This window comes from Trichophyton verrucosum (assembly GCF_000151505.1).
Source record: "Trichophyton verrucosum HKI 0517 chromosome Unknown contig01100_1.f1.exp, whole genome shotgun sequence".
In the NCBI taxonomy this organism is placed as follows: domain Eukaryota; kingdom Fungi; phylum Ascomycota; class Eurotiomycetes; order Onygenales; family Arthrodermataceae; genus Trichophyton; species Trichophyton verrucosum.
Window position 1 is genome coordinate 20,101 of NW_003315167.1, and position 12,800 is coordinate 32,900.

General features: G+C 45.8%; 4 protein-coding genes across 4 annotated transcripts; 1 reads left to right on the forward strand and 3 right to left on the reverse strand.

Annotated features, from left to right (window-relative positions):
- Nucleotides 1-172: 172 nt before the first annotated feature.
- TRV_07708 (uncharacterized protein) lies at nt 173-2,926 on the forward strand (the record flags this gene model as incomplete). Its single annotated transcript, XM_003018212.1, has 4 exons — nt 173-355; nt 432-596; nt 681-1,727; nt 1,775-2,926. The coding sequence occupies 4 exons, from the start codon at nt 173-175 to the stop codon at nt 2,924-2,926; spliced, it is 2,547 nt and encodes an 848-aa protein (XP_003018258.1).
- Nucleotides 2,927-3,167: 241 nt separating this feature from the next.
- Nucleotides 3,168-4,910, reverse strand: TRV_07709 (MFS transporter, putative; the record flags this gene model as incomplete). The annotated part of the gene is made up of 3 exons (XM_003018213.1): nt 3,168-3,725; nt 3,784-4,469; nt 4,535-4,910. 3 exons carry the CDS (start codon nt 4,908-4,910, stop codon nt 3,168-3,170), a joined length of 1,620 nt encoding a protein of 539 aa, XP_003018259.1.
- Nucleotides 4,911-5,516: 606 nt separating this feature from the next.
- Nucleotides 5,517-6,860, reverse strand: TRV_07710 (phospho-2-dehydro-3-deoxyheptonate aldolase; the record flags this gene model as incomplete). The annotated part of the gene is made up of 4 exons (XM_003018214.1): nt 5,517-5,677; nt 5,756-6,658; nt 6,725-6,779; nt 6,855-6,860. The coding sequence occupies 4 exons, from the start codon at nt 6,858-6,860 to the stop codon at nt 5,517-5,519; spliced, it is 1,125 nt and encodes a 374-aa protein (XP_003018260.1).
- A 3,299-nt stretch (nt 6,861-10,159) lies between these two features.
- Nucleotides 10,160-12,795, reverse strand: TRV_07711 (uncharacterized protein; the record flags this gene model as incomplete). The annotated part of the gene is made up of 4 exons (XM_003018215.1): nt 10,160-10,412; nt 10,480-11,869; nt 11,905-12,255; nt 12,315-12,795. 4 exons carry the CDS (start codon nt 12,793-12,795, stop codon nt 10,160-10,162), a joined length of 2,475 nt encoding a protein of 824 aa, XP_003018261.1.
- Between the last annotated feature and the right edge of the window lie 5 nt (nt 12,796-12,800).

Below are 12,800 nucleotides of genomic sequence, written 5' to 3' on the forward strand. Positions count from 1 at the left end.
GCAGGAAAACAAGATCGAAGCTGCATATAAAAACCACATAGACAAGACGCATCGATGCGGAAGACGCAGCCAGGACTGTGCTCACAGGTGTATATAGCACCGATATACGGCTCCTTGCTCTGATTTGCTTTGCTTTCGCTTCTCCTGGCGCTGGTAGTCGTCCGTCCGCCCGATGACGTCCCGGCCGCCGTCTTCACTCGCAGCCACCACCACCACAAGCGCGCTGGTATATACTTTTGCAAGTGACCAGCCTGATGGACCAAGATACCAGGACCAGACCCGGGGCCAGCGCGATCTGCTCACCCAGATCGTGATCAGCGTCAGCTTTGGGCTCAGCGCATTCATCACATTTTGCGTATGTTTATCATATCAGGCTGGGATCAATTGTGTGAACTAGGATAGCTAACCATAGACTCTCAATCTTCGAACAGTTCCTACGTCCAAAATGGAGCGCTCTCTATGCTGCGAGGCGGAAGATGAGGACCGCTGCATCAAGGCTACCCGACCTCCCTGATTCCTTGTTCGGGTGGATTCCTGTGCTATTTAAGATATCCGATGAGGAAGTCCTTGCTTCAGGGGGGCTCGATGCATTCGTGGTACGTCTACTTCCTTATTTATCATTGGAGGTTGGAATTTACCTTGAAAACTGACATTGCTTGCTATCTATTACAAAAATATAGTTTCTATTGTTCTACAAATACTCCATCCACTTCCTTTCTATCGTCTTTTTCTTCTCCGTTGTCGTGATTCTCCCTGTGCGGTATTCATATACGGGGGAAAGAGGTTACCCCTGGGATGGTGACCGAGGAGATAAACCTGGTGGTGACTCCGATAAGAAGCAGAAAACAGACCCTACTTTCCTCTGGCTATATGTGATATTCTCATACGTGTTTACCGGAGTGGCGGTACACCTCCTTATCCGCTACACGAACAGGGTCATACAGATACGGCAGAAATGTTTAGGAGGACAAACCACCATGGCAGATAGGACAATTAGGCTATCTGGAATACCTGTTGATTTACGATCCGAGGAGAAAATACGGGGTTTCATCGAGGGACTAGAGATTGGAAATGTTGAAAGCGTCATGCTTTGCCGCGATTGGAGAGAGTTGGATAGACTGATGGAAGAAAGAAAGCGCACTCTTCAACGTCTTGAAGAATCATGGGCCAAATATCTCCGTTATCGGAAGAGCAAGCCCGGTGGGTTGGCCAGTCGGACGAACCGGATAGCTCCACAGACTAATACAGGCGATACTGCAGAGGATTCTTGTTTGCTCTCGGATGAGCCTAATACGCATCAGAATTATATATTGGAGAATCCAGGAGTTCGCCCTAGAACCAGGATATGGTTTGGCCCGCTTAAGATCCAGTTCAAATCTATCGATGCGATCGACTACTACGAGGAGAAGCTACGGCAATTGGATGAAAAGATCGAAATTGCTCGCCAGCAGGAGTGTACGCCCGGAGCACTAGCATTTGTTACTATGGAATCCATTGCAGCTTGTCAAATGGCGGTCCAAGCTATCCTTGACCCTTGGCCAATGCAGCTTGTTGCCAATCTAGCACCCGCTCCAGCAGATGTTGTTTGGCAACATACCTATCTATCCCGGGCCGAAAGGATGATACGAGGTTGGACCATTACAACCGTAATTTGTGTTCTGACTGTATTCTGGTCCCTATTACTTATTCCGCTTGCTTACCTTCTCAACTTGGAGACCCTGGAGAAGGTAATTCCCCGGCTTGCAGAGATATTGTCGGAACACCCACTGCTCAGATCCCTGATGCAAACTGGCCTTCCTACATTGACGCTATCTTTGCTCTCGCTGGCAGTTCCATATATATACGACTGTACGTTGACTTCCTTTTTCCCTTAAAATATATTCTCATCCCGGGGCCTTTAGCTAACCACCTTGTTATATTAGGGTTGGCCAATGTGCAAGGAATGACCTCTCAAGGAGATGTTGAACTTTCGGTCATCTCAAAGAATTTCTTTTTTACGTTCTTTAACCTGTTCCTGGTCTTTACCGTCTTTGCTACGGCTTCGAATTTTTACGGTCTTTGGGAAAATCTTCGCGATGTCTTCAAAGATACAACAACCATTGCATTTGCTCTTGCTCGATCCCTTGAGAAACTTGCCCCCTTCTACACCAACCTAATCGTCCTACAGGGCCTGGGACTGTTTCCATTCCGCCTTTTGGAGTTTGGAAGTGTATTCTTATATCCATTCCAACGAATGTTCGCAGTCACCCCTCGCGACTATGCCGATCTACGAAAACCTCCCATCTTTAGCTATGGCTTTGCTCTGCCTCCGACTATCCTTATATTCATAGTCTGTCTTGTGTACAGTGTTTTCCCCAGCTCATGGCTTGTCTGCCTGTTTGGATTGATATACTTCAGCATTGGCCAGTTCATTTACAAATACCAACTTCTATACGCCATGGACCACCAACAGCATTCCACTGGACGAGCATGGCCGATGATATGTAGCCGAATCATACTCGGCTTGGTGGTGTTTCAATTGACTATGATTGGTAGTCTTGCGCTTCGATCAGCTATTACGCGGTCCATCCTGATTGTTCCTCTCCTCGCCGCAACAGTCTGGTTTTCCTACTTTTTCACACGAACTTACGAGCCTCTGATGAAATTCATCGCACTTCGAAGTATCGATCGTAGCCGTGATGCTGACAGCAACCTATCACCGACTCCTAGCTCGAACTTCTCCCCGCCTTCACAGTGGGATAGGGACGCCATACCTCTTCGGTTACGCGGTCGGGATATTGCTCCTAGGTTGAGAAAATACATCAACCCTAACTTGATTATTCCACTTGATCCTGCGTGGATTCCGGGCCAGCCTGAGAATTACGATAATGACCTTGCCTCATTTTCACAAAACGGTATCTCCGTCCCCACTCAAGAAACAGTTTAGAGCTACGCCTTTCTTTTACTTTTATCTCCTTCCAGGAAGACCTACTTCTATTCTAATATTTTTGATACCCCAACGACACCTTAACTCTGTCCATATGTTCCTCTTTTGCCCATAGAAACCATAGTATTACCTCTTAGGCTCTTATTTTGTTCATTAAATTTTTTGTTTACTCGCCCAATATTTATTTACAATATTTCCTTTGTTCGTAACAAGTGATCCCCGGTACCACAAGAGCTGTAACCTACAACTCATCATCCAAGTTTGGCATCTGGGCACAAAAAGAACCGGTTCCACAGACAAGAAAAAGTACTGCCGTCACGAAAAACGGGAGACCCAGAGCAGCCCCTCCAATACTTAAGCCCAGGGTGAAAGTTGCCGCAATTAAAGGAGAAGCAGCTAGTTCTCCTATGATGCTAATAACGGCAAATGATGCATAGAGAGTTGCCACATCGTTCGGCAATACCAGTGAAGTGGCATACGACTTTATTGCAGGATGAAAACCAAACGAGAAGGTAAACAACAGAAGAGCTAAGGCAATTGAGGACGTTAGCAAGCTATATATAAGAGATCGTAGGCTGGCAAGAGGAGGTGACAGACACAAGATTAGGAGTCCAGGAGACGGTGAAATGCCCATCATTATCGGACCTACAATGCTGAATATGGAGCTTACTCGAGCAATCCATAAGTCCATCTGCGCAGACTGCATGCCCCTGCTGGTGAGAAACCTAGTTAATGCAGGAAGAATAATGAGAAAGAGGATGAGATTGATTGCTGCTCTGATAGATATCAGATAGTTTGCCTGTTCCTTGTCAGTCAAGTGCCCATCATTTCAGGCAGGATCTATCGTTTTGGCGTACCTTAGCAAGAGTCCAACCAAAGCGTTTAGATGTATACTGGATCAGGAACTCCAGGGTGTTCCGCCCCAGTGACAGGACCAAGAACGAAGTGGCCACGAAGAGGATGTTGCGGTCGGCCCTGATCATCTTCCAGACATGGGCAAAGGGGGCAATAATATGCTTGGTTGTTGTCTTCACACCTGACCAAAAGTTATATCTTTCTCTTTCCTCACTCCTGGATTCAAAGGAACCGTCGTCTATCGAGAGATCTCCACCATCCTGTACCCGTTTTGCTGTCTCAGGGATCATAAAAAGCACGGCACCTCCGAACAGTTCGAATACCAAGCCAAGGACTAGAGGAGCGTATACGTTCCAATTCTGCATCAGGAGAGAGGCCAGAACAGGGGCAACCATTTCTGTGACGAGAAGGGCAGACGCCAGGTATAAGAAAGCTTGTGCCCTCCGGTCTGCCGGAACAACATCAGAAAGAATTGTATGTGCGACAGCTGCAATAACGATCCCTCCACCCCCGGCTGATTTGAGGATAGACGATATATATATCGATTCATAGGGAATTGAACCCCCCGCCAAACTCACGATCAAGACCCAAATTTCGGACAACATCTGCCCTATAGTTCCCAGAGCAAGGACAAAGACTCTGCCCCTTTTGTTCGCAAGGTTCCCAAATGGTATTGCAAGCATTAATGCTATCAGGCAGGTTTTCAGTAATTGCTCAAGGGACAGATTGTGCAACTAAAGGGCATCACTGTACCAAATATATTTTCAATGACTTTCAGGCGAGCTTTTATAGTTGCTAGCCGGCTCTGAACTTCGCTACCCTTGCACGGGTTAGTTGTGATGCCCGAGAGTATCATACTATCGTGTCCATTGCCATGGTAGTATCCATTGCATATTATTGTCTCGAACAGCTGTGTCTTCGGTGTCAGACGCACGACATCTGCCATGTCCACGGCCAACGCAAAGACATAGCAAAGGAAAGGAATTTCCCATATACTATATGCTTCTGCTATCCATTTCCCGGTACTGTGAGAAAAGTACCACGCTTTCTGGCTATTTTCTGTGGAAGAGGCATTGCAATTCGTTGTAGTGCCGACTGAAGATTGTAGTAATCTTGTTCGCTCATCCATGATAGTTGAAAGGTTAACAAGATACCAAAAGTTCGCCTTAAAATGTTCATGCAAAAATAAATAAATAAACGGCCTTTGCACCCAAAGAAGTACCATTAACTTGTCATTGACTCCAGTTGAGATGCCTTTACTAGCTCGAAGGGTTATTAAATATATGTTGCTGCCTTGGCCGGTTAAGCGGCTGAGATTAACCCTGGCATGTAACGAGTTACTTTGGAAGGATTCATTGCAGCTGCGCCCTACGCAGATGCCCATAACCATACATCTCTTTTTATTACGAAGGGCAGATTTTTTCCTAGGTACGTCTACTTTCACTTCTATGTTAGTTATAAATTTAGAATGGAGATGGCTTATAGAGAAGGTTAGAAATAAGAACTCCGAGAGTAAAAGTTGATTAAATGAGTAGCAAGGAAGTATCTAGGTATCTTTTGAGTAGCCAGCAGAATCGAAGACTAAATTCCAGTATCGCCGTTATTCTATTCGTGGTCTAATCCCTCCATCAGACCACCTTTTTTTTTTCTTGCTTTTCCAATTTCATTGAAACCGAAATATTGAAGTGGCCGTAAAAACAAAATTTTGAAGAGTCAATGGTTAGTGAAACAGCAATTACTCAGCGCCATTAACATTTTGCAAGGACTGTCTCTGCTTAACTGCATTAGCGAGTAAGTCAAGCACAGCCTCTGAGTCCTCCCAGTTGATACAAGCGTCTGTAATGCTGACACCATATTTGAGTCCTGCTTTGCCCTCCGGTGGGACCTTCTGGTTGCCTACACAGAACGAAGACTATCAGCCAGACCGTTGCTAGAGGAGACATAGCTCAGGAACTTTAGCTGTCGATAACGTACCTTCGTTGATGTTACTTTCAATCATGACTCCCATGATCCCTTCCTCGCCAGCAGCTATCTGTTCAGCAAGGACGGCAGCCACCTTGGGCTGGTTCTTGTGGTTCTTCTGTGAGTTTCCGTGGCTGCAGTCAACCATGAGCCGTTGAGATAGGCCCTTCTCTGCCAGCTTTGCCTTGGCCTCTTTTATGCTCTTTGCGTCGAAATTGGTTCCACTCTTGCCTCCACGAAGAATGACGAAGCAGTCCTCGTTACCAACTGTGCCGACGATGGAGACCACACCTGGCTTTGTGACAGAGAGGAAGTGATGGGGGTGTTTGACAGCTCCAATTGCATCAACGGCAACATCCAGAGAGCCATCTGTGCCGTTCTTGAAACCAACGGGGAAAGACAGTCCACTAGCCAATTCACGGTGGAGCTGAGACTCAGTGGTTCGGGCACCAATTGCGCCGACAGAAAGCAGATCAGCAAGGAATTGAGGGGAGATAGTGTCCAGCATTTCACTGGCAAGAGGCATTCCTTTCTCGGTCAAGTCAACAAACAAACGGCGAGCAGTTCTCAGCCCCTTGTTGATCTGGAAGGAGTTGTCGATATCCGGGTCATTGATGAGTCCCTTCCAGCCAACAGTGGTTCGTGGCTTTTCAAGATAGGAACGCATAACAATCATGAGCTGGTCCTTGTGCTTTTCTTTCATTTTCACCAGGCGGTCGCAGTAGTCCAGAGCAGCTTGCGGGTCATGGATAGAGCATGGTCCGATGATGACGAGGAGACGGCCTTTGGCATCCTCGCCCCTAACAATGGCCGCAGCTTCTTCTCGCGAGGTGACGACTGTGCCCTTGGACTCATTTGTTTGCGAAATCTCATGTTGCAGGAGATTCGGTGGTGTGAGAGGGTTGTACCCCAGAACTATCAATGACAGAATGAAGAGTCAATTTCAGGCTCACGATGCCCAGGTGTATTCGAGCAACTTACCTCTCCAGTCCTCAACCTGGTTCTTTTTACCAACGTTGGGGTTTTCTATGTACCACTGTGACTGCTGGCCGTCAGTTCATGGATATCTTGATCGTGGGGAAGTTTTAGCAGCCATGGTGGGATGACTCACCGACATCGCAGCTATCCTGTTGGTGTATGTAGGAGAAACGGAAGGCAAAGCAGAGAGTGGTGAGGTGACTGCTTGTGTTTACTTAGGAATATTCAGTGTATCTCACTCCTCCTCGGGATGTCAGGTCTATTGTGAAAGATATGGCGGAATATGCGAAGAGAAAATTATTTGGTGGTCGAGTTTGTCGAGCTGATGGAACGAACAGCCTTGACTAACTAAATAACTGGTTGCTATTTGAACGTCATAACTAATGCCACCCACCACACGCAGCGCGGAGCAGGCACTATTTCTTCAAGGCCGCCTCCCACATGAATAACGGCGGTAGGCAGCCGCACCCATATAACTAACTAATGGCTTTGTCCTACTTTGCAGGCATTCAATTGCTTGTTTCCCTTGTATAGACTCAACACACGTCTCGCTAGGTAAAGCGCGAGAGCAGCTGGTGGCTTAAGGTCTTTTCTCCCTCTCACAAGATCGGACTCCCTAGCAGGGATCCTGCCGCTGAAGCTCTTCGGGTCCCGACCTCGGCCCGCTAGTTGTCTGGTGAAAGTGAAACCTGCGTATTCTCGTTAGCTACCTGTTAGTAATGCACAGTTGGCAGCTGGAGCAAGCCTCTTAGCCTGTGAGCGCCAGGCACAGGGCCACCCAGGCAGCGAGTAAGGATGCATGTTGCTTATATCCAAAGAGCATGACAATCTATCCGCCGTACGGAGTACTCCGTGGGCCATCACGAAACCTCAATCTCTTTATCCTAAGAATATCAATAATAATGGCCTAATCATCAACTCTTCGAAGCAATAATTTCTATTTTTTTTTCTCTTTTTCTTTTTCTTTTTTTTTATGATCAGTTGATTACATAACCAACAAGTCTACTTCGCAGCTGTCTTTCACGTGATTATATATTACATAATGCAAACTCTGTGCTCCATTCATTTAGGTCATGTGATAGATCTTGTCAGAGTGAATCGGAGGCTCAACTGTGTCATTCACATAAGAATAACTGAATCTTGCTGGAAATTTCTCTTCAAAAGAGCTTCGAATGTTCTTCGAACAAGCCCTTATCGGTTGAATTTCCTGTCTGGCTGGTTTTTTCGTCAAGAACCGGTCCGTGGACTCCATACAAGACACCCGGGATAGTTACACCAAGAGTTGAGCCGCAGTTTCAGCCTCATGGAAGCTCCATTTCCGTATCCACATATCCCTAAAGCTGCCCAAGACAGAACTGCCGACACGCTGACCGGGCCGTTTGCATCAGAGCCCTTTCGTGTGCAGCGGCTTGTCCCTAGTAAGCTTGCCTACTTGCATATTCAAGGATATTCAGGGTATTATTTTAACACACCAACAGAAACAAGTTCACGAGAATGGGGAGATCCTACAGCAGCGACTGTACGCTCCACTCAAGAGCCCATCGTCACTGCTGAAAATGAGGAGCTCTTCCGCACGTATCACCCTTCCTTAGCGTTAGCCACTTGCGTTATGGCCGTGAGACTCCGAAGGAGTGAGCCCTACAGCTAGGTCATCGTGCTAGGCCCGAATACTGATACCAGCAGCGTCGGAACTCACGTTGGAGGCAGAGAAATACACTTCCGCCCGGCCTTTATCTCTCCATGGCGTGAGGGAGTACTGATAGTCGGACATCCTGGGCCACCGAGGTTACCCGTAAATACTAGGCGGATGTTAACAGCCAAAGATTTAAATAATATACGATTATATTGGCCAAGGTCTAGGGGCATAAGGATACTTATTTCCGGAGTCGCCCTGCTTATATATGCTAACAAAAGCGATATTCACTATGATATAGACCGGTGTCCTATGACCTTCGGTGAGTTAGAGGTTGGATACGTTGTGCAAGATCACCTCCCTCTTCCTGCTTCTTCTACATTATGACTACGATTACGGCTAGCGAACGACGTTGAAGCCCTTACAGTTCTCACCCACGCATTTATTCCTGAGAGAAGAAACACTCTTGTTGGATATCTATACACTTATTTTACTGCTGCCCTGAAGAATTTATGGAGATTTATCCCCTTTACCAAATCGGGCTTTGAAGGCCCAGATACAGTCGCATACCGCTCTTCAGTTGGAAAGGCTGTGTCGCTTGACAATACTGACACTAAGGTAGTATCTCCATCTCTGCCTGCCATAAGCAAGTTCCTAAATATTTTTATCTAGGCGGGAACGATTGTATCCATATATGATGAGCCCCATTTATTACGGCCTACCCAGCTGGATACATACACGATCTCTCACTAGTTACGGGCAAGTTGCCTAATATCATACCACCTGGTAATATACAAGAAATGCAATGGGCCGAGTATCAAGACGCCCTCGATAATGCAGGCTCTGCATTTATTTGCAGGTTCGACTCCCCGAATGATTACGGGGCCGCACGACGTGGTCGTATTTCTGCCGAGCAAGCTCCACGTGCAGTTTTGGAAGGAACGGAATATCTCTGGGACAGAGACAACCTAACGTCAAGTGCTGCGCTAATTTGGCGGACTGTCCCTGCGGATCTTGATCTAAAAGTCTGGTCTGGCTGTGCTTTGTGCCTAGGAAATCCTTCCGATAAGGTAGTCCAAGTAGTTGCCTTACACAACTTTCAGTCCATGATTCAGAAAGCTAAGACAGATTCAGGACCAAACGAGCCTACGACGCCTGACTATTATAAGGGTGGGTTCGTCTTGCCGGGAGAAATAAGACAAGCAGATATCATTCTTTCTCCGCAGGAAATTCCTGTGAGGAGAAAATTTCAATCTACGCCACTCTCGGATTGTGCTGCTCGTCGGTATGCAGTAAAGGAGTTTATCCCTCCCTGGAAGATTAGAGGCGGCTAAGTCGCATATTAAGTGCATCAGAGGATCAACCAACTTGAGGGTTTCATACATGAATGATCCCTTTCATATATAATGTGCCTTATTTTTCCTCATTACTACCTGTCAAACGGCTGAGCCAAATAGGGGAGCCCACTAATCGCGGCTGAGAGACTACCTCATTATTCTATTGACACGACCTATTTCCCCCTAATATAATAAAATATATTCAAATAAAATATTGGATTCTTTTGGGAAAGCCCTCGCCCTAGTGTTTTTACAACATAATACTAGAATACAATTTGTAAAACTGAATGCATAGTAACTTCATTTTAGTAAGCTTGATATGAGTCGTATCATCCTCATAAATATAACTAAGTCAGTAAAGGTAAGTAGTTACATACAGTTTTAGATAATTGATATTTGTTCAGATATAGTCGATGAATAGTTTAAGAGCTCAAGTGTTGATCTTGCCTTATGTTAGAAATAACCTACCTAAGTATTTGTTGACTTAATTAGTCTTGACTTGTATTCATCAATCGCCGAATTAATTTCGCCATTAAGCCGCTGACCTCTGTTAGCAGCGGTAGGTAGAGTTGAGGATGCCTTGTGTATAGATTCAAGATCATTCGCTAATCTTTTAGAGAAATTCTCAAACATTCCTAGAAACCTTTTCTTGATTGGCCTGAGAGCGTGTTCACTTTGGTCAAGCTTTTCTGAATGGATTTCCTCAAGCTGATCGATCATCCTAGTACAGCCAACTCGGTAAATGTCCACCGATTTATATAATCTATTTTCACTCTCCCATAACTCACGGGAGAGTTGCTATTTGAAAGTGTTGGTTAGCATTGGGAAGGAATATCAACATACGGGGGATAAGGGGAGAATATGTAGGAGTTACTTTGGTACTTACTTTACTCGTATCACTCAGAATATCTCCTCCCTCTCTGTAGTTGTCCCGTAAGTGTTTCTCCCACTCATGGCCTTGACATTCTACATATTCTGAACACTCTGGTAGATATCGCGGGGGCGAACATTCGTCATCAGTCTCTGCCTCTATGTTTACGGCATCTTCGTCATTCTGTATGGCCTTGAATGGCTTCGAGTCTCTGACATCTATATGGTGTGTCTTGCCCATGGTTCGTGGTATTGGATTGTGTTGATGAGCTTTCAGCCGCTGCATCAAATCAAATGACTTCTTATACGATGAGGTAGCAGACTTATTCTGACCCTCAAATTTTCCACGGTGTATCTTCTGATCATAGAATAAATCATTTGCTCTCATAGAACGACACCGCCGGCTGTGCCTCTCCTCCGATGCAAACATATTTGATGATTGAAACGAATGCCTGTCAGTTATGTCTCTGTTGGCACCCCTCTTCAAGTGATTATATGCTGGTGGATTCAAGGTAGTCATTCCTTGATGTTGCGAAGGCTCTGAGATTGCAGGTGGCATATCTATGTGAGGGGCGACTTTTGGTTTATCTGTTCCATCTAGCATCCCAAGGACACGCTGGCTATAATTTTTTCTCGCATGTTGCAGCCGTGGTATTGGGCTTCCATTTTCGTCAACCGTTCGAGACTGCCATCCAATCTGTTTTGTGCGTACTGAAGTGTACTTCAGTAACTCATCCAAGGAACTGGAGGTTAGATCCTCGTCTTCATCCCCGGTATTTTCTAAGGCCATAGGAGCATCATCATTCGTTAAGCTTCGCAGTGCCGAACTACTCTCCTTCCTCATTGCTAAATCCAATACGGCTTTACCATCGATTGAATTCGCATTGTCTGATGGCCCAGTACTAGATGTAGGAGTATGGCCTGCTCCCAAATCAAACTTAACGGACCGGGTTGGTTTTTGCTGTTCATACCTTGTTGTTGTCATTGGAGGTATTTGTGTCTGCACTACATTTGCGGTTCGATTACCGTTTTGCAAAGATAAAGTATTAGAGTTAACCTCATCTGACTTTGAGGTTGGTTTTCCTTGATCCTTTGATTTCTCTTGACCCGATTTGCGAGCGTTCGAGGAGATAATCGGTTTCTGCGCTGACAGTTGGTTGCGAGACATGAATTGACGCACATTTTTGGAAACTTGAGAAGCATCACCTCTTTCTCGTTTTCTCCGATTTACTGGGTTCAGTGTAGTATCTGCGCCTTCTTTCTTTTCCGAAAGTTTGGTTGTTCGTCTTTCCTTAACAGGCGCAGGTCCTATGGCAGCTGGTTCTCATTTGTAGGAGACACACCTCCAGTTGCGGGTGTGCCTCCAGTCTGATTAGAAACGCACTGTTCTCGTGGTTGCTGATGGAGCGGCTGAGATTGTAGAGGACGGCTGGATTGCAAGGATAATTGTGACGCGGATAGAACCTCCTCGCCGGTTGGAAGTTCAATTATGGCAGAAGAAGAGGGTTGTCGATGGGATTCTTGCCACAGCATGCATCCAGCATCATGGTCGCTGTCCGCATGGATAGATATATGGAGGCCGATAGGAGCTTCTGGTTCAAAGTCATTAACACAATCATGGAAAGCAATAATCGCCATTGCCCCTTCCTTCGCCCGTTTATATAAGGGTGTCTCGTTGTCTCTGGTGGTTAACTCTAAAGGCGTATAATATTTAGTACCGTGTAAATATATGCTATGATAATGATTTCCTTACCTATTATATTTCTGACAGCCTTTATTGCTGCTTCCACATGACGAGGAGTTTCCATCCCAATGAGGATGTTATTCGAATATTGTTCGACTCCATTCACCACTAAGTAACACCTTTGCCCAAGGATGATTCTCAGTTTATTGCCCTTTGCTTCTGTGCCCTTTATAGAGGCCAGGGGGATATCTATGAGGTTAAATCGGTATTTATCCATGCTCAGGACAATAACGCTACTTTGGGACACCGTAAAAAAAAGGCAATCCGCTGCGATAGTATATCCCTCTAATCCTTCAATGGAAACAGCCAGGGCGCAAAATGAGTGCTGACGTGGTTTAATGCGGTCGGATATAATCTTCATAGCTTCCTTGAGCCATTGGGAGTTCCGGTTCGGTAGAAGAAACCCTAGGCTCTTCTTGAGTAAATTGATCCGGCTATCAATCGCAGATAGTTCTGAAAGCTTAGGTTCACAAATAGCTACTTCTCTCATAATGG